This window comes from Haliaeetus leucocephalus, unplaced genomic scaffold (assembly GCF_000737465.1).
Source record: "Haliaeetus leucocephalus isolate CR32 unplaced genomic scaffold, Haliaeetus_leucocephalus-4.0 Scaffold439, whole genome shotgun sequence".
Classification (NCBI taxonomy): Eukaryota; Metazoa; Chordata; class Aves; order Accipitriformes; family Accipitridae; genus Haliaeetus; species Haliaeetus leucocephalus.
Window position 1 is genome coordinate 6,153,615 of NW_010972875.1, and position 22,779 is coordinate 6,176,393.

Consider the following 22,779-nt stretch of genomic DNA (forward strand, 5'->3'; position numbering starts at 1 on the left):
CATCCAGCCTGACCTTGAACACTTCAGGGATGGGACATCCACAACCTCTCTGGGCAACCTGTGCCAGTGCCTCACCACCCTCACAGTGAAGATTTTCTTCCTTACATCTAATCTAAATTTACCCTCTTCCAGTTTAAAGGCATTACCTCATGTCCCATATCTACATGCCCTTGTAAAAAGTCCCTCTCTATCTTTCTTGTAGGCCCCCTTTAGGTACTGGAAGGCTGCTATAAGGTCTTCCCAGAGCCTTCTCTTCTCCAGGCTGAACAACCCCAACTCTCTCAGCCTGTCTTCATAGGAGAGGTGCTCCAGCCCTCTGATTATCTTTGTGGCCCTCCTCTGGACTTGCTCCAACAGGTCCATGTCCTTCTTATGTTGGGGGCCCCAGAGCTGGATGCATTACTCCAGGTGGGGTATCATGAGAGTGGAGAGGGGGAGAATTGCCTCCCTTGACCTGCTGCTCATACTTCTTTTGATGCAGCCCAGGATATGGTTGGCTTTCTGGGCTGTGAATGCACATTGCTGGGTCATGTTGAGCTTCTCATCAACCAACACCCCCAAGTCCTTCTTCTCAGGGCTGGTCTCAATCCACTCATCACCCAGCCTGTATTTGTGCTTGGGATTGCCCTGACCCATGTGCAGGACTTTGCACTTGGCCTTGTTGAACTTCATGAGGTTTGCAGGGGCCCACCTCTCAAGCCTGTCAAGGTCCCTCTGGATGGCATCCCTTCCCTCCAGTGTGTCGACCACACCACATAGTTTGGTGTTGTCAAGATGCCACTCAGATGCCTATTACTATATTTTTGATTCCTGAGTTTAATAAAGCTTGTGAACCATGAGCAAGGACTGCAGTGTCTGAGATAAGGATTCCTTTCAAAATGCTGTTCTCTTCAGAATTAACAGCTTGTCTGATTTTTTCACCATGCTGCAGCATGCGAAACTGGTGGGTGGGCTGCTTACATGACGTGCTGTCCTGGTTTAAGCTGGGATAGAGTTTTCTTCGTAGTAGCTGGTACAGCGTGGTTTGGATTTAGTGTGAGAATAATGCTGATTACACACTGATGTTTTAGTTGTTGTGAAGTAGTGCTTATCCTAAGTTAAGGATTTTTTAGTTTCCCATGCTCTGCCAGCAAGCAGGTGTACAATAAGCTGGGAGGGAGCATGGCCAGGACAGCTGCCCTGAACTAGCCAAAGGGATATTCCCTACCATAGAACATCATGCTCAGTATATAAACTGGGGGGCATTGGCCAGAAGGGGCAGATCGCTGCTCGGGCATTGGTCAGTGGGTGATGAGCAATTGCGTTGTGCATCACTTGTATTTTCTTGGGTTTTATTTATCTCTCTTTTTTTGTTATATTCCTGTTGTTGTTGTATTTTCTTTTACTTTAGTTATTAAACCATTCTTATCTCAACCCATGAGTTTTACTTCTCTTCCCCATCCCACTGGGAGCTGGGAGGAGTGAGTGAGCAGCTGTGTGGTGCTTAGTTGCTGGCTGGGATTAAACCACAAAAGGTGCCATTACAAAAATACTGTGCATTTTAAACAGAGTAATCAAACTCTAGGATCCTGAAAGGGTAGATGAAATTCTGGTAAATTCAACCTTTGAAGCAGGGGTTCCAGACCTCACATAACTCATAATAAAGATAACTATTACTTTCTGTTGGGCTTTTTTAAATCAAAACATGGAAGTGACTTTTTTCCTAGGCTTATTCAAAACTGTAACTGTGACTTTTTAGTTGAAAAGCCTTTATGGAATTATTATTTAACTTGTTGTGTTTTAACGTGTTTCTAGATAGAGAACGCTCCTTGGATTATAAAGCGTTTTGGGTGCAATGGCAGATCCCATCCGCTGGGCCCGATACCGTTGGCAGCGACTGATATCTACAGAGGGCAGAGAAGGTAGCAGCAGCAATTCAAGTAACAAGTGCTATCAGTCATCAAAAACTACTGGCAAACATAGGATAGTGATACCCTGTTTGGGACATTTTAAGGAAGAGTATGAAAAAGTATCAAAACTGTACATGAACAACCAAATACGGACTACTAAGTATACTTTATTGAATTTTTTACCACGGAATTTATTTGAACAATTTCACAGGTAATTAACTCCTTTTTGATTGTGGTAACTCTTCTGAAGTGGAATCCTTTTATTTAAATGTGTGTATAACCATATAGATGGGTATTAAAAAATTATTCTTCCTCTTGACCTGCCTGTCACTTTTGAAAAGATCTCTGTTATTTGGCCATAGTCTCTTGAGTATCATCAGCATAGGGCTATCCTTTTATCCATAGTAATTATGTAATTTACACTAACTCTGTTCTTCGGATTACTGAAATATTCCTTACTCGTGGAGCACTGCCATGCAGCAATCTGCAGTAGGATTTTAATCTAATTTCCTGCAAATGTACTTCTCCTCTTCCCTCATTTCTTCCTCTGTTGCCAATTTTTTTAATCCTCCTTCTGCTTGGAGGACTGCTGATTTGTAAAGTTACGCAGGGAAGGTTGTAGGATGGGTCCCTTTTAAAAACGTCATCTCACCCAGGAGATGATAAAATTAAGTTTAAAAGACCCGGCAATTTGAGAAAGTGCAAGTTCACCAAAGCCTCACTAGAAGACATATGCCTGGAGGACAGTTTTGAAAATACAGGAAAACTCTTGGTTTCTGCATCTTCTGATCATGCATATTAAGCAACTGTGCAGCTAAATAATCTATTGACTGGAGAGTGAAAACAGAGTTCTGGATACTTAGTTTTTAAATTGCAGTTGGGGGTGAAGAAAAGATAAATTACTGCTAACTTAAGTGTCTGTATAGCATGGAGTGGGGGAAGAAGGATGACTGTCTGCTAGCACAGCTAACTCCTATGTTTTCTCTTTGTTTCAGAGTTGCCAATTTGTATTTCCTATTTCTAGTTGTCCTCAATTGGGTTCCTCTGGTGGAAGCCTTCCAAAAAGAAATTACAATGCTACCTCTAGTAGTGGTTCTGACAATTATTGCAGTGAAAGATGGTCTGGAAGATTACTCAAAGTACAAAATGGATAAACAGATAAACAACTTACTAACCAAAGTATATAGCAGGTAAGACAGAACAGTCTTTCTGGTTTATTGTTATTATTTGATTATGAGTATATGTGAAAAAGTTGTTGATAAATCTTTTGGTTTACTTTCTGGATGCCTAGAGATCATAAAATAATTTAAGTTGGAAGGGGCCTCTGGAGGTCATCTAGTCCAACCCCCTGCTCAAAGCAAGTCTAATTAGATCAGGCTGCTCAGGGACTAGTCCAGGTGAGTCTTGCTCACCAGTTTTGCTAAATGTATATCAAATTAGTATAAAATTTGCTGAAAAAAAATTATTCTTTGGTTGAGGCAAGAGTGTTCATGCATGAGTTTGTACTGTATTAACCAAGGTAGTTTGACTAGTTGAGCATTGTCATACCTAGCATTTATTTTGAAAGGTGTATTTTTATTTCTTCTAAAATCACTGTAAGCATCATGGAAATTCAGGGGTTGCTAATTTACAACAATATTGGTACAGCTCACTAATGGTATCAGGATGTACTCATAATGTAATAACATTTCCCCAAACAGAATGAGATCATTTTCTGTTTGAGTGCATCATAGTTTGGTACAAATGTTAGCATCTGTTCCACTACAGTGCAGGACTGCAGTATTGCAGACTGTGTGTAGGTGCAGGTCTGGAGTGGAGCGTGCTAGTGGTGAGAGGTTTGCTGACAGGCAGTTATTATGCATGGATAATAAGAAGACAGGAAGGCAAACTGATCATATTCTAAATTAACTGGCAAAAAACTTCTTTTAGTGCATAGCAGTGCTGCCCACATAATTTTTTTTTTTTACCTGTCACAAAAGGATCTTCTGACACTCATTCAAAGCCTGTAAAATACAAAGATAAAGGAAGTATTGTGAACCCTTTTTCTTTCTTGCATGCTCTGTGGTCATGCAGGGAAACAAGTGTTTTGAAAAATGTCACTTTTCATGTGTTGTAGTAGCCATCATAACTAGCACTTGTAGGAGAGGATTGATTGGCAGTTAGACACCTTAACAAATTCGATAAGGTCTGAGCAGTAACATACGGTAGTTGCTGTAATGCCAAACCACATTTAAAGCTCCCTCTTTCCATTAAAGGCACACCTTTTCCTAGTGAAGGCAATACACCGAAAATAAACATTTCTAAAATCTTAATATGCTAGCTGGTTATGCCAAACCCTAAACTCTGTACTGTAGACATGACCTTAATTAGCCCGTGCAGCAGGTTGGCAATCTGGTACTACATAACCATTAAATATATTGTGATATTACTCAGAAGATGTAATCTCCAGCTTTCTGGCATTTACCATTCTATATTGGTATTTTAAGAGCTAGCTCATAACCATAGAAAAAGTCTGGACTATCATTTTGTATCATCAAAGGAAAAACAAACAGCTTTTTGTTCTGCAAACATGAATATATATAGCAGCTTTCCCAGAAACTTTGTATTGAACCTATAAAAATTTGAGCTTGAAACAAGTAAGTAATTGGGCTATTAGGGAAGATAAACCTTTTCTTTCTTTTTCATGTCTGCAGAGAAGGCTTAAGGGAGAAGCAGGGTTATTTCTGCTATAAATTGTCATGTACCCTGAAAGAATTCATTGCCAGAAAGCTGAAGCATTCAGTACCCATATTCCTGAAAACTCTGTTTTACTTGCAATCTCATACCAATGTCAATGAAGCAGCATTAATTTCTGAACTTGTTTTCTTTTCTGGCTTGATTCCTTCCCTGTCACCAAAAACGTGTAACAATCAGTGGCCATATTAGTCATGTGTAAGAATTCTTTTTTGTACCTATAAGTATTTAGGTTTTGTACCTTTTTTTTCCTCCTAAGTTTCTTTATCATGAATTATTTTACATAGTGTAATCTGATTTTAAAAATAAGCTTGAAGGCATGGTTCAGGAGAATCAAGTCTTACTGGTACAAAAATGATTGTTCACTACGTGTGAGCTGATTTATCTTAAACTTCCATTAATCTCACATTAGGATTTGTAATTTCTGGTTTAACAAGAATCCCTTAGAAATTGTAATGATTCTTCCAGTACATGCATTTAATCAAGCACAGTCGTATCAATTGTAAACATGATGAAGAACTAGCTAATGTTGAATACAATTTCCAGTTATTTTCTTACTATGCATTTGTTCATCTGGAGAAGTTGTGCATGCCGTCTGTATAATTTTACTTACACGTCAGATATTGATGCCTACTTGGCTACTGAGACAACTGCCTGATATAATGGCTTTTCTTGGTATCTCAAAGTAACAAAGCAATAGTTGTCATGCTTGAAAGCTGGTAGGCCACCTGTTTGTATCTGAAGATAATATGCATGAAGCATTTTCAGGAACTCTTGTGAGGTTTGCATTTATACAGTGTTCGTAACAGAAACTAGTTTCACTGTGCTCTGTTGTCCATGACAAAATGTGCCAGTCTCAGTGCCTTCATAAATCTATCTGAGCAACTAGATGCTAGTTCCTGTGCTTTTTTTGACAAATCTGATTTTGCCCCCACCCCCTCCCCCACCGTTTGCTCTTGCTTATAGCAAATGTATGACATCCATAGTTTCAGAGTTTTCAGCCTGCTACTTTTTGGAGTTCTGGAATGTATCCATTTGATAGATCAGAGTTATTGTATTTGGCCTTAAATACACAGAGCCTGAAGCTGATTTTTCCAGGAAGGCTTATTTCTGTCTTGAAAACATGATAAAATAAAATAATGTTGCTTAAAATGTTTGGGGAATTTTTTTCTGTGTTATCCCTCCCTTGTGATAAAACGTAATCAGTAAATGATAAAATGTCCTAATGTGCACTTAACTTAGTTTGTAATTGTTGCTATGATGTTAATACTTAGTTATCAAGTCCTTGTGCCTTTTGAGCAAGTTACCATTTTAAAGTAGTAGGATCTTATTTAAATAGCCATGAATCACAAAGTATGAAGGCACTTCTGTTTGAGCATCTGTTAAAATCATGTTGTTGGTGTCATTTCAGTCTAGATCTGTGATGAGGTGATTATGATGGAAGAATCCATTTATGCCCCCACTGACCTACTACTAAAGACAGTTATACTTTTTGTCTGACTTTCTGCTGAATTGGGTAAAGAATATGCACATGATGGATGGGTAACTTTGCTGGCTGATACATTTTTCCTCTCTTCCCTCTTCTGCAGACCTCTCAAATATATTTGTTTCATTCCAAGCCTTGCATCTAGATGTGTTATAATTACTGTTCTTTATAAATGCATGCTTATGCAAATCATTGTATATATTTGAAATCCAGATATAATTTCATATCCAGTTTTTCTTTATGGAATTGAGGTCTGAAAAGAATAATCCTTTCTACAAGATTCTTCCTTACCTTTGGCTTTCCTTTCCTCTCCCAGACTCCAGCCGGGCAAAAAGAAAGTGGGACTTGTCCAGGTGCATCAAGAAAAAAGAAGCATCATACACTTTCAGTCCCACGTTTATTAAATAGGTAGCGATTTAAAAGAGAAACATGGCTTGTGTGGGTGTACTCTGCTGGGTAAAAAACTGGCTGTATGGCTGGGCTCAAAGAATTGTGGTGAATACAGTGAAATCCAGTTGGTGGCTGGTCACAAGTGGTGTTCCCCAGGGCTCAGTATTGGGGCCAGTTCTGTTTAATATCTTTATCAATGATCTGGACAAGGGAATCAAGTGCACCCTCAGTGAGTTTGCAACTGACCCCAAGTTGGGCAGGAGTGTTGATCTTCTCGAGGGTAGGAAGGCTCTACAGAGGGATCTGGACAGGCTGGATCGATGGGCCGAGGCCAATTGTATGAGGTTCAACAAGGCCGAGTGCCGGGTCCTGCACTGGGGTCACAACAACCCCATGCAGCGCTACAGGCTTGGGGAAGAGTGGCTGGAAAGCTGCCCGGCAGAGAAAGACTTGGGGGTGCTGGTTGACAACTGGCTGAATACAAGCCAACAGTGTGCCCAGGTGGCCAAGGCGGCCAACGGCATCCTGGCCTGTATCAGAAACAGTGTGGCCAGCAGGAGCAGGGAGGTGGTTGTTCCCCTGTACTGGGCACTGGTGAGGCTGCACCTCAAGTCCTGTGTTCAGTTTTGGGCCCCTCACTACAGGAAAGACATTGAGGTGCTGGAGCATGTCCAGAGAAGGGCAACCAAGCTGGTGAAGGGTCTAGAGAACAAGTCTTATGAGGAGCAGCTGAGGGAACTGGGGCTTTTTAGTCTGGAGAAAAGGAGGCTGAGGGGAGACCTTATCGCTCTCTACAACTACCTGAAAGGAGGTTGTAGCGAGGTGAGTGTTGGTCTCTTTTCCCAAGTAACAAGCAATAGGACAAGAGGAAATGGCCTCAAATTGTGCCAGGCGAGGTTTAGATTGGATATTAGGAAAAATTTCTTTACTGAAAGGGTTGTCAAGCATTGAAACAGGGTGCCCAGGGAAATGGTTGAGTCACCATCCCTGGAGGCATTTAAAAGACATGTAGATGTGGTGCTTAGGGACATGGTTTAGTGGTGGACTTGGTAGTGTCAGGTTTATGGTTGGACTCGATGATCTTAAACCTAAACCTTTCCAACCTAAATGTTTGTATGATTCTATGATATTTGCCATCTCCTGAAGGCTGATCTCAACACTGGCAGCACAGACAAATAGGTTTTCATAGTTTTTCATTAAATATGTGGTAGTTAGAAAAAATAGAGAGATGTGAGAGTAGCAGCATTTTTCTCCTTTTTTTAATCTTTAGTAAATAGTTACTTCCAGGATAAATCAAAGGGTTGCGTTGTTGCAAAATCTTTAATTTCCAAATACTTCCGTGGTTTTGCAAGCTCCATTTTGCTTTGAAAAATTCCTGTAGAAGTCAGTGGCAAAAATTGACAACTTTTGACGTGATATTTTTCTCTTACTTCGTTAGTGATGCCATTGCTTGCTTTGTTCATGAGCTTATTTTGTCTTGCTTACCTTTCTGTTTCCATCCTTTCTCTAACTGTTCTAGATACAAGTTGGCTGTGGAGGTAATTTTCTCCCACCACCCTTCTGGGTTCTCATATCCTTTCCATCCTGTTTGGAGGGTGATGTAAAAGGGTGCCATTGTTGAGTGATAGGGCATTCTGCTCCGGTTGGTGTTGTACCCTAAATGGACTCACTTGGCCTTCATAGCAGGGTAAATTGGCCTACACAAAAAGTTATGCTGATGTAGTTTTCAATACCTGAGGGTGCAGTTCTAAACAAACAAACAAAAAAATCACTGGTTTTCAGCTTGCTTAATCTCCTGAATAGATTTACTTTGTCAGCACCTTTGCAGCTATCAAAGCTTAAGTCATACCTTCAGTAGCTGAGAGTCACATCCTGTTTCAGGAAATCTTCCTTCCCTTTTCCTGTTTATCTCTATTATTAGGTTGTTTTTTGTCAATTTAGTTCAGAAATTTTTCCTTCAACTCCCTTTTATTTTCAGGGAAATATACTGGTATGAAAAGTTAATTCCTGCAGTGTTGTTTGAATCCATCCATCTTGTGATAGGCCTGGCTGTAGCTTTGTCCTGGTTTCAGCTGGGATAGAGTTAATTGTCTTCCTGGTAGCTGGTAAGGTGCTACGTTTTGAGTTCAGTATGCAAAGAATGTTGATAACACTGATGTTTTCAGTTGTTGCTAAGTAGTGTTTAGACTAAAGTCAAGGATTTTTCAGCTTCTCATGCCCAGCCAGCGAGAAAGCTGGAGGGGCACAAGAAGTTGGCACAGGACACAGCCAGGGCAGCTGACCCAAACTGGCCAACAGGGTATTCCATACCATGGGACGTCACATCTAGTTTAGGAACTAGGGGGACTGGGGGCAGGGAATTGCCGCTCGGGGACTAGCTGGGTGTCGATCGGTGGGTGGTGAGCAATTGCACTGGGCATCATTTGTACATTCCAATCCTTTTAATATTGCTGTTGTCATTTTATTAGTATTATCATTATTAGTTTCTTCTTTTCTGTTCTATTAAACTGTTCTTATCTCAACCCATGAGTTTTACTTCTTTTCCTGATTTTCTCCCCCATCCCACTGGGGGGGGGGGAGTGAGTGAGCGGCTGCGTGGTACTTAGTTGCTGGCTGGGGTTAAACCACGACAAGCTTTAATTAAGTTTTACATGCTTTCCGTTGTGCCAGTTTTCCTTCTGTGTAGAAAACTAGTGATGAGCATCTTAAGGAGAAAGCAGATGTGGCTGATATTGGTTTCATTTTATGTCAGCTTTTGTTGCTTCCTGTTTTTGCTTTGTTTGCAATTTGAAAGCAATATAACTACCTCCACCTTATCTTCACTAGAGAAATTGTCATCAGTACACTGATTAATTGTGTGGGCTTTGTGCCTTCTGTTTGTAGACCAGCATTTTCAAAAGGGTACTGTCAGATAATGCAGGTCTGAAAGGTATGGGTGCAAAGCTTTATACAGGGAATATTTTTCTGATATTTTCTTTGTCATTAGAAGTGTCTGTTTCTATTTTACTATTTATCAGAAGCATTTTACACAGCTAGCACTTTGATTAAAGCTAGTAGGTAAGTGCCAGTCTACACGCAATGGCCATGTTGTAAAACTTGTTAGCTTATGTCTGCACTGTAGAAGCTTAGGTGCACTTCCCAACTCACTGGTGTGAGTCTGTTTCTCTTCTCAGCCAGCTTAGAATGAGATGCGGGGAAGGAAGCAGAACGTGGAAGACAGCCCTAGCACAGCCTGGACTATACCCTAATCTAGACGACTGAGAAAAGAAGACTGTGGAGAGCGCACGCTCCTCTCTTTAAACATAGCTCTTGGGTTAGTCTGTGTAAGGCAGAAAAGCCAGGCAGTCACCGAGGGCATTAATAGTTCGTGCAAAAATGTACTGCACCCAGACCTGTGCAGTGTTTGCAACAGCAACTGTAGGTGTGTTTCATCACCCATGTTGCAGGAGCCTACTAGTGTGCTAGCTCATCAAGCACTGCTTATTACCGTGCATCCAGCCTATTCACGACTCTAAACTTGATTGTGTTTGCAATAAACTGCTGTGATTACATAAAAGGAAGATTCTTCATCTCATCTGAGGACAGAACAGCAGCTATAAAAAGAAAGTTGAAAGCAGTTCAAACTTACATACGTCATGCCTGGATATTTCATATTAATAAAGAATTTCAGCTCAATGCTGACGGGCCTGAGCTTTTATTGACTTCCCTAAGTATTATAGAATCTTGGTACCTTACGTTCAAAATTAATGGAAAACATATTTTAAAAGCCTGTAAATACAAGTATTTTATATTCAGAGCATCAGTGAAGGGGTTGCTGAATATTCTTTGCTTACTGGTAGATGTTCATCATCTTGGGAGACAGACATTTTTGAAAGGCCCTATCAGAAGGGAAAAAGATATGCTGTTCTTGGCTGCATAATTGCAAGAAAAAGTGGTGACCCAAAGAGAAATCTGAAAACACTGTTTGTTTTATTGAAATAATGAAAATACAAGAAGCAAGTGGGCTGAATTTTAAATAGGGCTAAAATAATTCTGGGAGAGTGCCTGAAATGTAATTCCCAGAAAAACAGGGCTTGGACCCCAGAGCTGATTCTTTGTAATTATATTCACCTTAAGCTAATAGACTATCTCATCAGAGTTTATTTTAATGACTTGGAAGCATAAATTAACTATTAGAGTAATTTTCTAGTTACAGTGTGTTTGTCTAAGCTTTCAGTTTATGCATTTATAAAAATTACTGTTTTTATCTGTATTTCAGGAAGGAGAAGAAATACATAGATGAATGCTGGAAAAATGTCAATGTTGGGGACTTCATCCGGCTTTCAAGTAACGAAATAATTCCTGCTGACATGGTGCTGTTATATTCTAGTGACCTGGATGGGATCTGTTACATTGAAACAGCAGGCCTTGATGGAGAAACCAATCTAAAGCAGAGGCAGGTGGTGAGAGGATATTCAGAGCAGGTGATAATTGTGCATTTCTAGGGGCGTGAGAAAGTTGTCATGACAGATGGTCAACTAAAAAACAACCCAGCCCTCTAGAATGCCTAATTCTTGATAGCACAGCAATCCCCATCTGAAAACAAAACAGCTAGGTAACATAGTTCTAATTCATTGCTTGAGTTATTTTTGAGCAAATCTTTGCATGTTCACTTAACCCAAAGAAAGAGAGATCTATTTCAAGTAATATAAGCCAGTAAAAATAACTATCCAGGTAAATGTCAAGAAGTCATTTATGGTGCGTATCATGTCATGGGTAAGAAACTGGAGTTTTTTAGAAGGGAATTCTGTGGTGTATAAAGACCTAGAGAGAGGAGCAGATACTATCTTCTCTCTTTCACTGTTTTTTTCATATTGCAAATGTATTTTTAGCTCCAATTCTAGTCCTTCAAGGATTTATAAAACCTTTGGAACTCTTAGAATTTTTCTGCTACAAGCCTACTGTGAAAAGCATTAACTGAGTCATCTCTCCCTTTCAAGACTGAGCATCACTGGGACTCAGAGAGTTTACACGTACCAAGCAGTGGTGGGAAATAGGTGGATCTGTGCTTTTCAGCCATGGAAGTCACATGGTTAAGGCTTTATAAGTAATTCATAAAAGCCTTTTCGGATACTGAAGAGATGACTGCCATTGCTTTAATACCAGACAAATAAACTTTATTTAGTATTATACCTAGCAGACAAAATGCTGGAGGCCGGCACAAAGAAAATGATGTCAAAAGAACAGAGACTCCTGGCGTTTCTGCAGCACACCTGAAACTGAATTTTGCTGCTGAAACACCATGCTGATAACAACAGCAGGGAGACTCTGTGCTGTCCATAAGAACAGACTGTTCAGTCCTCTGGAGATAAAATTACCTGACCTGCCTCTGAATTGTCAGCAGTGGTGAGGAAGTGAGGAGGAGTACCTTGTTGTGCATTAAGACTCCCCTGTTACTTAGCAAGTATGGGAATACCAAAGGCATGATGTGATATCCATGAGCAAAGCTGTTTCTTATCCCCTTACAGTCACATGCATTCTTAAAACAATAAGGCAGAAAGGACTGTTTGATCTTTCTGTATATACATATCATTATGCAAGGCAAAATTCAAATGATTCTACAGGCTTACATCATATTGAGGTGGCCCTGATCTTATACCAGCTCCTGCTACCAAGATCTGATTTCAGTCTCACTCAAGAAAGAGACAGTTTTCTCTGTTTCTAGAAAACTTGCACCAAAATGCTGGGAAGAGTCATACTGTCCAAAAAAGGTGACAATTCCTTCACCATTTAAGACTTACTTTAAAAAAAAAAGTCATTCATTGTAGGATCTTCTTGTCAGGACTGCCTGGTTTCTGAATATAGAGCCATGGTCAACTTCACAGACCTTTAGTGCCCTGCCAGCTGAGTTTCAGCCAGAGGCTTTGTCCTTATAAACTCAGGGTGAATAAGACTGGCAGTGCTGTGTAAGAGGCTGACTGCCTGACCTCTCCATTTCTTAAGCTCAGAAGAATAGCAATAAACTACATCAAATTAAACAACATCTGAAGACAAAGACTAGAAAGACTTAACCTATCTGCAGGTGTGTTATGTCCCACTTCTTTGCGACTGAGCAAGTAGAAACACAATGAAAAAGGTTATCAGTGGGGCACCTGTTCTTGCACTTGGGATTCCTTTAAGAGAAGGCAAGGAAAAATTAAAGCATGAAACAGGAGCTGAAACTCTCATAGTCTAATTTATTTTTTGGCAACTTAGAATAGCTTTTTTTTTTTAATGCTTAAATGACAACAGGAAAGAAATTGGGAAAGTAACTCAAGGCTTCTTAGGTAACAGAGGGTAACAAGGCGCAGAACACAGTGTCTCCAACCATCTTGGCATTCATAGAGAAATACACAAAACAGCTGAGGACCTGCTCCCTGAGGATAATGAGCTATTTAGTGAACAAAGTGATATAGCTCTGCTGCTTTCAAGACACTCAAATGTTGCTTCCCTTTAAGAAGGGATTAATCTGCTTTCCCACATCTCATGGTTAGCTGAACCAAGCGCAGGTTCACTGAGGTGGAGAAGCTAATATGCCAATAGCACTAAGTCACTGTGAGCAGTGAATGTTTTCTGTCACATCATAAGAGAGGCCACAGGACTGCGCTCATCAGTTCTTTCTCAGCCTAGGTGGTCAATGACTGAATCTAGTCCTAGCTGCAGCATCCTCAAACCTAGTGGAGAGGAAAGTGCTGTCCTTTTCTTCCAGGCAGCCTAAGAAGCAAAGTTGATGAAAGGAGTTGCCATCTCTTTTCTTTCACCTTGGCTGTGCACCTACTCCATTTCCATGCTATATTATCAAACCATATAGTTTGTCTGGAACACAGTACAGCCAAAGTAGCAGGCATGGCCTTGGGAAGCTGCCTCTTTCCCCATTCCAGTGGGAGAGTGATGCAGGGACTATCACTCCCAGCTACCTTACTCAGTTCCCATCTTTATTGTCCCCTGTCTTTAGGGACCTTTACACAAAATCCAAGTAATTTTAATTCTGACATAGAAAATCTTCTCTTTTGTGCCAAGAAACATAGGAAAGCATCTCAAGAAATAAGGTGCAAAATCTTCTACTCTCAATATTTGCTTTTTCAAAGTTAAGATTATAATGAAGAAATATAGACCATAAACTTATAGTTCAGGAAGATCTGACTGCCCATATCAACATACCTGGTTTTGGACATAGTTTTTGTCACCTCTGTTTTATACTGGCAGAGCGTAGACGTAACTTCTGTGCCCACTATAGGTTACACCCCGAGTTTCTGTGGTTGTTATTTCAAGGTATATTGCAAGAAGCTCCTACTAACACATTCACTGCTATTACAAATTGTTTGACCAAGTCAAATGGTTTAGTTGTCCATAAAAAATAAGATGCTTTCACCAGAAATACATATCTGGAGATGGTTTCCAGGCTGTAGAAGAAAAAAATCAACTGCTTTGGCTATTTTACTTCCTTTTGGTGGTAGTTCTTATTCTCTTTGTGCTCTTTTTTTGTGTAATCCTTGTACCATGTGAAATGCTTGAAAAGCATGAATCAATTATACTGTCTAACATTTTACAGAAATGATGTACTTCCTGTACAAATAAACATGAGAAAGGTCAGTGGAGGGAGAGGTCTTTCATAGTTAATTAAATTTACAAAGAGACTGAAGGTATCTATCTGTCTAAGGCTGTGTTCATATTGACTTGAGGTTAATACAGTGCAACAAATCAGTACAGCAAAACATAGCAAAAAAATTTTTTTTAATCAAGTCAACAAAGTATGTGTTAATAATATTATGTCTTCTGACTTCTGAGTTTCAAATACTACTTACAGGATTGTGTTTTGACCTCACAGTTACTATTCTGCTAGTGTGAAGTCATCCAATTGTGGGAGTGCAGCCTTCTCCGAGACCTGTAATTATGTAGAAGATGTATTCAATTACATCTACCTGCTTTCTTTGTTTTAGCACAGATAGCATCCTGGTCATGGTATCAGAAACAATGGCTGTTTGGAAGAAATTCTGCTTGCAGAAGATAGTGCCTTTTTTTTTTTTTCTATCATGGAAAAACCTGTGGGAAATCTCTGCTTTTCAGATGTTCTTATTGCATTTTTTTTCTTCTTCCTCACTCTTCCCCCCATTTTCTCCTCTTCAGTGTTCTCAAAATACCAGCAATTCAATAGATATTTGCCAGGGTTTGATATTTACTAGGAAGTTCTTCCATGCTGTGTAAATCTGATTTACACTGGGTAGCAGATCCATCAACACCACCAGCAGCTTACAGTTTTGAAGCTAAATTGTTAGATAGTAATACCTGAACCTATGAATTGATGATGTTTTTAAGTTCTATCATGTTTTGTCTGAGTTCTCTGGGTTTTTTTGTTTTGTTTTTTTGTTTGTTTGTTTTTTCTGTGGCTTTAGGTCTCTGAAATTGATCCAGAAAAATTTTCTAGTAGAATAGAGTGTGAAAGTCCTAACAATGACCTCAGTCGCTTCCAAGGCTTTGTGTAAGTAGACTTGGTGGCACTTTAAACTGTTGTCATTTGCTTTGGTGCTCTTACTAATTTTCAGGAGCTTGTAATGTTTGCTTTAAAAAATAATGACACTGTGTATAGAAGTCAGTTTGCACCACTACATTTCTGAGAGCAGCCCAAAAAATAGAGCTTCATAGGGCTTTCTGAGCAGCTGACTGTGAATGGGGAAAGCCCGCTAGTGCTTTTTATGTTGTATTGAATATTTTCAACATCTTAGTTCAGGCTGTTTTGCAATTGTGTATTCCATATTTGAAATAGCTGTTTCAAATCTGCTCTTAATGACATGTGATATCTACAGTATTTGGTCTGGACCATGGCCTAATTGAACAAGCTGCATTGCTCAGAATTGGAAATGGGAAGGACTGGCTTCCTCTCCTACTTTGATTTGTTTTGTGTAACCATCAGTGACTTGATCAAACTCCTTTTGACCAACGTGCCTATCCGTGTCTTTTCTTAGAGATTTATGATTTTCTGTAGACTGTGGGAAAACAGAATACTATTTCATGGGGTGACTGATTTTCAGTTTTCGAGAGTTGCAATGTCTATATGCTTCCCTGTGGGCCCTGACACATTAGAAATATAAAAAGAAAAATAAACGTATATAAATCTTAGTCTCTGAGGAAACAGCTTAACAAAGAGTGTGCCTGCCTGCCCTGAAAGTATGCCGCAGGAGTAATGATGCTCAGAGTATATTTAAAATGGGTTTCATATTTTGATCAAGTTTTTTCTGATGTTGGCAATCCAAGTAGAAGCCATAGGCTTTCAGACTTCCAGTGTTTGTCTTGAGCTCTTTTCAATAGCGGTGCCTACTTCTCATGTGCCAGCTGGCAAATGCTAGGCTTGTAAATACAAGAAAATTTTAATACAGTGCCTATATGCCTGGATTTTCAAAGGTGATCTGCATGCATGTTACGCCATTCTTTTGAAAAGTCCAATCGGAAATGTCAGAATGGCAGTCAGTGACTAGCAGCTTCTTTGGGAAATCTGCTCTCTAATGGTTTTGCAAAGCCTGACTGGTAATTGCTGGAGTCCTACAGCTGAGGTAATGTGCTTTTTTTCCAGCGAGCATTCAAACAAGGATCGAGTGGGCCTCAGCAAGGAGAACTTACTACTCCGAGGATGCACAGTGAGAAACACAGAAGCTGTTGTAGGCATAGTGGTATATGCAGGTTAGTGAACCACCCTGGCTTTCACAGATTGCCTTGCAAACAAGATAAGAGTTGTGTGCCCTAAGAAACAGTATTGTACAAAGGGGAATTAGGAAAGTAAAAGCTTGAATCCAGCAGGAGGCAGCTGTAGCTAGAAATGTTAAGAATGCATGTCTGAATTAAGTTTGTTTCTATTTTAACAATGTAAAGAACTGATATGTGTCATTATTCAGGGGAGGCCAGCTCTGTTCCATGTGAACAGGTCCTTGTCCTCATCTGTTAGTTGTGATGGTAAACCCAGGTTTTGAAGTGGACATGGAGATGCGTGGCTTGCTTAGGAGGTTTTTTTGGTCCAAAACTGAAGTTAGTGCTGTTCTTCAGTGTTCTGTATCAAAGGGCAGAGGTTTTTAAACTAATCGATATGATGTATCCAGCCAGCTAGTTGTAATGCAGGTGCAGGGTTTTATAGAAAATACTAGAAATAATATAGAAAACATCAAGGATAAGATTGTTTCTATAAGAAGGAATATTATTGACAGTATAAAAGTTAATGTGTACATGACAGATTTTGGTTTAGCTTGTTCAGTTTTCTTTAGGACAGAATTCATATATTGTAGGAGCAGTTAGTTTGCTCCTATTTATAATCTCTGTTCAAATATTAGTTAACAGAAATGTCCCATTTCCCAGAGCTTTAGAAGTATAAAGTACTTGTGGTTCTGATGCCTGCTATTGGAGAATTTCAGCCTGTGTTTTGGTTACAGGTCATGAAACCAAAGCCATGCTGAATAACAGCGGCCCGCATTACAAGCGCAGTAAATTGGAAAGAAAAGTGAACACTGATATTCTTTGGTGTGTTCTGCTTCTAATTTTGATGTGTTTAACTGGTGCGATAGGTAAGTGAGAATCAGCAGACTCCTGCTGTTTTCGTCTCTCGGCCTACAATGCTTAGTGTTATAATTTGGGGCTGATCATTTAAGCAACCTGTCTTGGAAAATGTAATTCCCTAGCAGTTGGGGATGCTGCCAGGTTTTAGTTCATGTTGTCATGTTTAATCTGGAGTGTGGTCAAGAAGTACATTCCTGATGCGAGTTCTTAGGTCTGGATCCTGTTTCTCTGATTCATTTCTCTTTTCTTTCGCTAATTGCTCTGCAGAACTCCTACTTTCTCTTAGGATTTTTCAGGTAACATGAGATGCATGTACAGCATTGTGGGGAGAGGCCTAGTGTGACTAGAGTTGTAAGGACTTGTAAGTAGTAGTGGGCTTGAGTAAATCTAAACAGGCTAACTTTTATGACAAATCAAAAAGGTGTTTAAAACGTTTAAAAAAACTTCTTCAGACTACACTCAATAATGATGACATGGTGTTCACAGGTTAACTAAAACCTGGACAAGCAAGGATAATACAATTAATCGCCAGAGGTGTTTCTGGGGGGAAAAAAAAAGTGTTTATCAAGTATAGTTAGTATTCCTTTAGTTCTGAGATGTGCTGTATAGATATGCTGTTGATAGAAATGCATGTAAGGTATTTATTCATGTGTGCACTGATACTTAATTAATTTTAATGGGGTTCCTGTTGAGGAAGAACTCAAGAGATGGAATGGTAGTTTAAAAACTTAGAAAGAACTGCAGTGTGTAACAGCTAACACCATGACCCTGAACTGTGATACAGTTTACATACAACTGGCTCACTTTATCTTGTTCTTGTTTTCAAGGCCATGGAATTTGGTTAAGTAGGTATTCGGAAATACCTTTTTTTAACATCCCTGAGCCAGATGGGAAATCGATTCCTCCAACATTAGCAGGGTTCAATATGTTCTGGACGATGATCATTTTATTACAGGTAACTTTGGTCTGCTTTGAACGTGAGTCATATTCTGATCTCATTTATTTTCTTGAAGTAACTCTTCAAATTCAGTAGAGCTACTTCATGTTTGTAACTGGCCAAAGAGTTTGGTTTTATTTAATCCCTATGTTTTATTTTGGTAGGTCTTGATCCCAGTTTCTCTCTATGTTTCGATTGAAATTGTCAAATTGGGACAAATTTATTTAATACAGAATGACATTGATTTTTACCATGAGAAAACAGACTCAACAATTCAGTGTCGAGCACTGAATATTGCTGAAGACCTTGGCCAGATTCAGTATATCTTCTCTGACAAGACTGGAACCCTCACTGAAAATAAGATGGTTTTTCGGAGATGCAGCATTGCAGGACAGGAGTATTGCCATGAGGAGAATGGTAAGACGCTAAACCTGTGTTCACAATGGGTCATTTTTCTCAGAGAAGCTGAAAGTTTTGATAGGGATCTGATGGACTTGTGTGGCAATACACACTCACAGAAGGTATGAATTCAGACTGATCCTACTAATAGCCATGCATCCTTCCCAATTATTAGGATCCCTTCATATATAGTGTGTTAAGAGACTTGAAGGCTGTATCTTTGCAGCTAGTTAAGTTCCAACATATTTGATACCACAAACAAAGTATTCTTTACTTGCTCTGGAAGAAGTCATGCCAACTGTGTTTTGCTTCTGTCTTTGCAATGTTCAGAACCCAGAACATTGGAAAATTCTCATCTTTTCTTTTTTTTTTTCTCCCAACTAGAGTGCAAATGCTTACGTAGCATTTTAGGGTTCAAACAACCTTTTGACTGCCATAGCAGCGTACCACCTTTATGTAGTGTATCTTAAGGCTCTGATTTGACATACTTTTGCCCTTGAGGATACAGTAACCCAAATAAGATACATGCTGAAGTCAGAGCTTTAACAATAATGTTAAGGTACAAGTCAAGCAGATGTGTATACATGTCTCTGTTAAGGCTGCAAAGATAAGTATCTCCATCAAAAATAATGACTGTTGTGTCTTATATCTTACACACCTTTTTATTTTTAGACCAAAAGTCAACAAGCAGCGATACTGAATAGTTGCTGCCTCATTGTGTAATAGTGTAACATCTTTCAGTATAGGTTTCATGAGAGCCTACTTGAAGCTTTCTGGGAGCCAAGAGAAGATACAAATCCAGACACAAGAGAAAACTGGGCAGAGTGTCATGAAGTCTTTGATTCAATTAGCTATTTTATTCATTAGATAAAACTACAAAGTTTTTATTACCTTTACTGTATGTAAGTACTAGTGGCTGCAGACATTTGCTATTTTACTGGTGGGCAATGCAAGTTTTCCATATGACATCAAAGGTGAGGTGCTAACAAGTGGACACGTGAAGCACAGCTGTGTATTAAATCTCCCCTTTGTGGTTTTGGTGGTTTTGCTGCCAGCTAGAACTGCTCACAACTGCGAGCAAAAGGCACACCCTGCTGGCCACAGCAATGAATCAGTTCAGTCCTTCTTTTATTGTGTCACAGGAGCAGATGGTTACAAACTGTTTTTACTGTAATTTCTGCACATATTTTGAAAATTTTATGGTGCAGGTGCGCAGATGCTTCTTTGGCTTTGCATAATTATACTGGGAAGGATGACAACAGCAAAGTGAGAAGAAATATTTTTAAACTTCAAACTTGGTGAATGACCAATTTTAATAAAAAGTAGAATATATTTTCAGAGCATTTCCTAAAGGAAGGAAAGGTATTTCAGAAGAGATAAACCAAGGAGTGGTGCAAATGATGTAGTTGTGGCTGACCCAGGTCTCATTGTGCCAGGGAAAGTATGTCTACCAGTGCTTCTGCTAGTAGTTCACTTAGAGTTATCTTCCAAAACTATTAGTGTGTTAATTATGTTTATAATTACTTCCTGCTGTGCCCTGTCCTTTACCTGGAGGGTAAGCATGTGTGTCTTCCTAACAAATCTAGAAATTATGTGAGCCCTGAAAATCAGTTTGAAAAATGTTGGAGGTCCTGTGTTTTAGTCCTTTTACATTTGTTCAGTTGCATAGAGCTGCTATTTGCAAAGCTTCTGCTACATATAGTAAGAGTTGCAGTGCAAGATAGTAGTCTTTTTGCATACAAAAGCCTGTACATATATTTCTGTATTTATATCTGTATTACCCAGGCTAAAGGGATGCACAGGAGGGAAGCGCACAACAGCAATGACTGTGATTCAGTATAATCCTCCATACAGGTGCCCCCCATGCAGTGTTCTGTCTAAAGTAACATGTGCCTCTTGGACCTTGGCAGCAGAGCAGTGCGGTGTTGTAAGAGGTGCCACATATGTTACTTCAGACAGAGTATGTGGGCTTCTCAACAGTCTGGAAGCATAGCGGAATGGGCATGTGTTGTCCAAACCTGCCTCTACAAACATGTACTAAGTCACTGTTGCTGCTTTCTGGTAAAAGCATCATATCCCTACCCATCATTACCACATGTGGGTATTATATTTGGCAGTTGTGGAGAGCCACAGTTTGTTATGTTCCCACCTATCTTTTTTTTAAAAGAACTATTTTAATAAATACATGTTGACATCAGGGAGATAGCATGCCAAGGAAGGTGTAAGCTCTGGTCGCCCTGCTTTCCTTGGGCTCACCAGAATGGCAGGATGAGAAGCAGGAGGCTTTCATTTATGTTGCAGAAAGAGAAGACAACAAGAAATAGGGAGAACTTAACATGCTAGCAAATCCAGTAGCTCATTTCCTGAACATAGCTAAGCTCCTGTGCTTTGGTTAGGAGAAAGAGGACTCAAAAGTGACATCATAAACCTATTTCCATCTCTTTTTGAGCACCAAAGCTGGGGACTCTGAACTGTGGATAGGTTTCCTGTTCACATAAACCAGAATAATATCACATTTTTCACTTCTTTCCTATACAGTAGCTGCCAGTTTAAATAAGAAAAAAATAGGGAATCAGTGACATTGCAGGGGATGTCTGTATGTTCATTTTTTTTTCCTAGGAGATGCCATTGTTTGTATTCACACTTTAATGAAATAAATAGGCAATGCGCAGCTCTCAGAACAGTTTTTCCATGCTGTTTGTGAATGCAGACATTGAACTGCTAGTGTATGCTCATTGCTCGCTATTTTCACAGTGACAGGTAAAAAGTGAAAGCTGAATAGTGTACAGTGATCCAGTACTGTCTGGGTTGAGATTGCAACCTCTTGCATGGGGTCACTGTCCCAGAACACCAGTGCAAACACTTGGCTATGTTCTTAACAAGTGCATGAATAGCATAGGTGTGTTTCCATTTGTTACAGAGATTCTTTACAGCACTGATCTTCCTAGCTAGATTTGTGGGGCGCAGAATTGCATTTATATCCTTGGTGCAAAGGTGTTAGACATGTCAGTACAAAGTTTTATAATTGAAACCTGCTTTTCAGTTAAATACTCAGAAAATGTGTATGTGTGTGTGAGGGGGTGTCCAATACAGAAATGATAAGAAACACAGTTTCAATGAGTTCCTGCGAGAAGCTGTACATGTGAAACCACTGGCATACAGTCCTGATACATCATAAAATAATTAGGCTAGAAAACATATCAGGAGGTGATGTGGTCCTCTTTCTCTGGCCTAAGGCAGAGTTGTTGCTGTTATTCTTTATGAATATATTTTTGTTTCTTCAGGACCTCCAGTGATGTCCGAGTCACTGCTTTCTCAGGCATTCTGTTCTAGTATGTCACATCTCTGACAAAGTTTTGCTGATACCTAGCCTGTGTCTGTCTTGCCACAATATGGGACCGTTGTGTCTTCTGTTACCCACAGTGTGCATAGAAAACTCTATGCAAGTGCCCTTCATGTACTTCAAAACTATTATTTGGCTCCTATCAATGTGCCCTTCTGGAGGCTAACTCCAGCTTATTTTACTGTTTCCATGCGGCTCATGTTGTCTAGAACCCTGACCATTCTTGCTCCCTCTTCTGGATTCACTCCAGTTGAGTGTTGCTCTTCAAGTGCAGTGTCCCAAACAGGAAGTCAGTGTGATGGCTTGTTATGGGTTTTATTTTTCATAAATGGTGGGTTATTCTTAACTATATACTAAACTTCTTACTTCAGAATTTTGTTTCCTGAACTTCCAGGCAGTGTTTAAACAGATCTGGTTTTGCTCATGGAAGAGTAATGTTGTTTCCCTTTCCACAGCAAAGAGGTTGGAATCCTATCAAGAGATGGATTCAGAGGATGAGGATTCAGCTGATCATCAGTGTGGCTCTTTGACCCATAGGTCAAAATGGCGGGGGCACGACTGCAGAGCTGTGAATAAACCTTTGAACAGAAGGTCTTTGAATCAGTTGTCTGGTAGTTACCCTGCATTAGTAAGGGAAGATGGAGAAGGTGATGTTCCCCACTCAGGACACGTTGCTTTCAGCAGCCCCATTGTAAGTAAAAGCTCTTGGTTTTGATGCTAAATTTCTGAAGTAACTCATGAAGGAATATCTTTTTAGCCCCATTTGGTCAGAGTGCTTGTCATTTAAGAAACTCTTTCTCTATTCCATCAAAACCAGAGCTTCCCATGATTGCTTGGCTGCATCCCATTTGCAGCTGACATTGCAGATGTTCATTGGGTCACAAAGGTGTATGCTTTGGTTCTTGCTGCTGTGAGTCCATGATCACTCCAGCTAAAATGACCAGTTTAATCTTAATAACAGTTTGTTCTTTTTTGTAAGAGGTTTCTAGCATTTTCTTTTCTTTTTAGTAGGAAGTATCTACATGACCAATATTTATTGGAGGTT

General features: G+C 39.7%; 1 protein-coding gene across 1 annotated transcript in view; it reads left to right on the top strand.

Moving 5' to 3' along the window:
* The first annotated feature begins 1,834 nt into the window (after nucleotides 1-1,834).
* ATP10D (ATPase, class V, type 10D) overlaps nucleotides 1,835-22,779 on the top strand; it is a 45,774-nt gene continuing 24,829 nt past the window's right edge. The window contains exons 1-9 of the mRNA XM_010574552.1: nucleotides 1,835-2,100; nucleotides 2,885-3,079; nucleotides 10,757-10,961; nucleotides 14,910-14,995; nucleotides 16,085-16,191; nucleotides 16,932-17,063; nucleotides 17,883-18,010; nucleotides 18,157-18,409; nucleotides 22,190-22,425. Of these exons, the coding sequence (XP_010572854.1) occupies nucleotides 1,835-2,100; nucleotides 2,885-3,079; nucleotides 10,757-10,961; nucleotides 14,910-14,995; nucleotides 16,085-16,191; nucleotides 16,932-17,063; nucleotides 17,883-18,010; nucleotides 18,157-18,409; nucleotides 22,190-22,425 (1,608 nt within the window). The remainder of the gene's footprint in view (nucleotides 2,101-2,884; nucleotides 3,080-10,756; nucleotides 10,962-14,909; nucleotides 14,996-16,084; nucleotides 16,192-16,931; nucleotides 17,064-17,882; nucleotides 18,011-18,156; nucleotides 18,410-22,189; nucleotides 22,426-22,779) is intronic.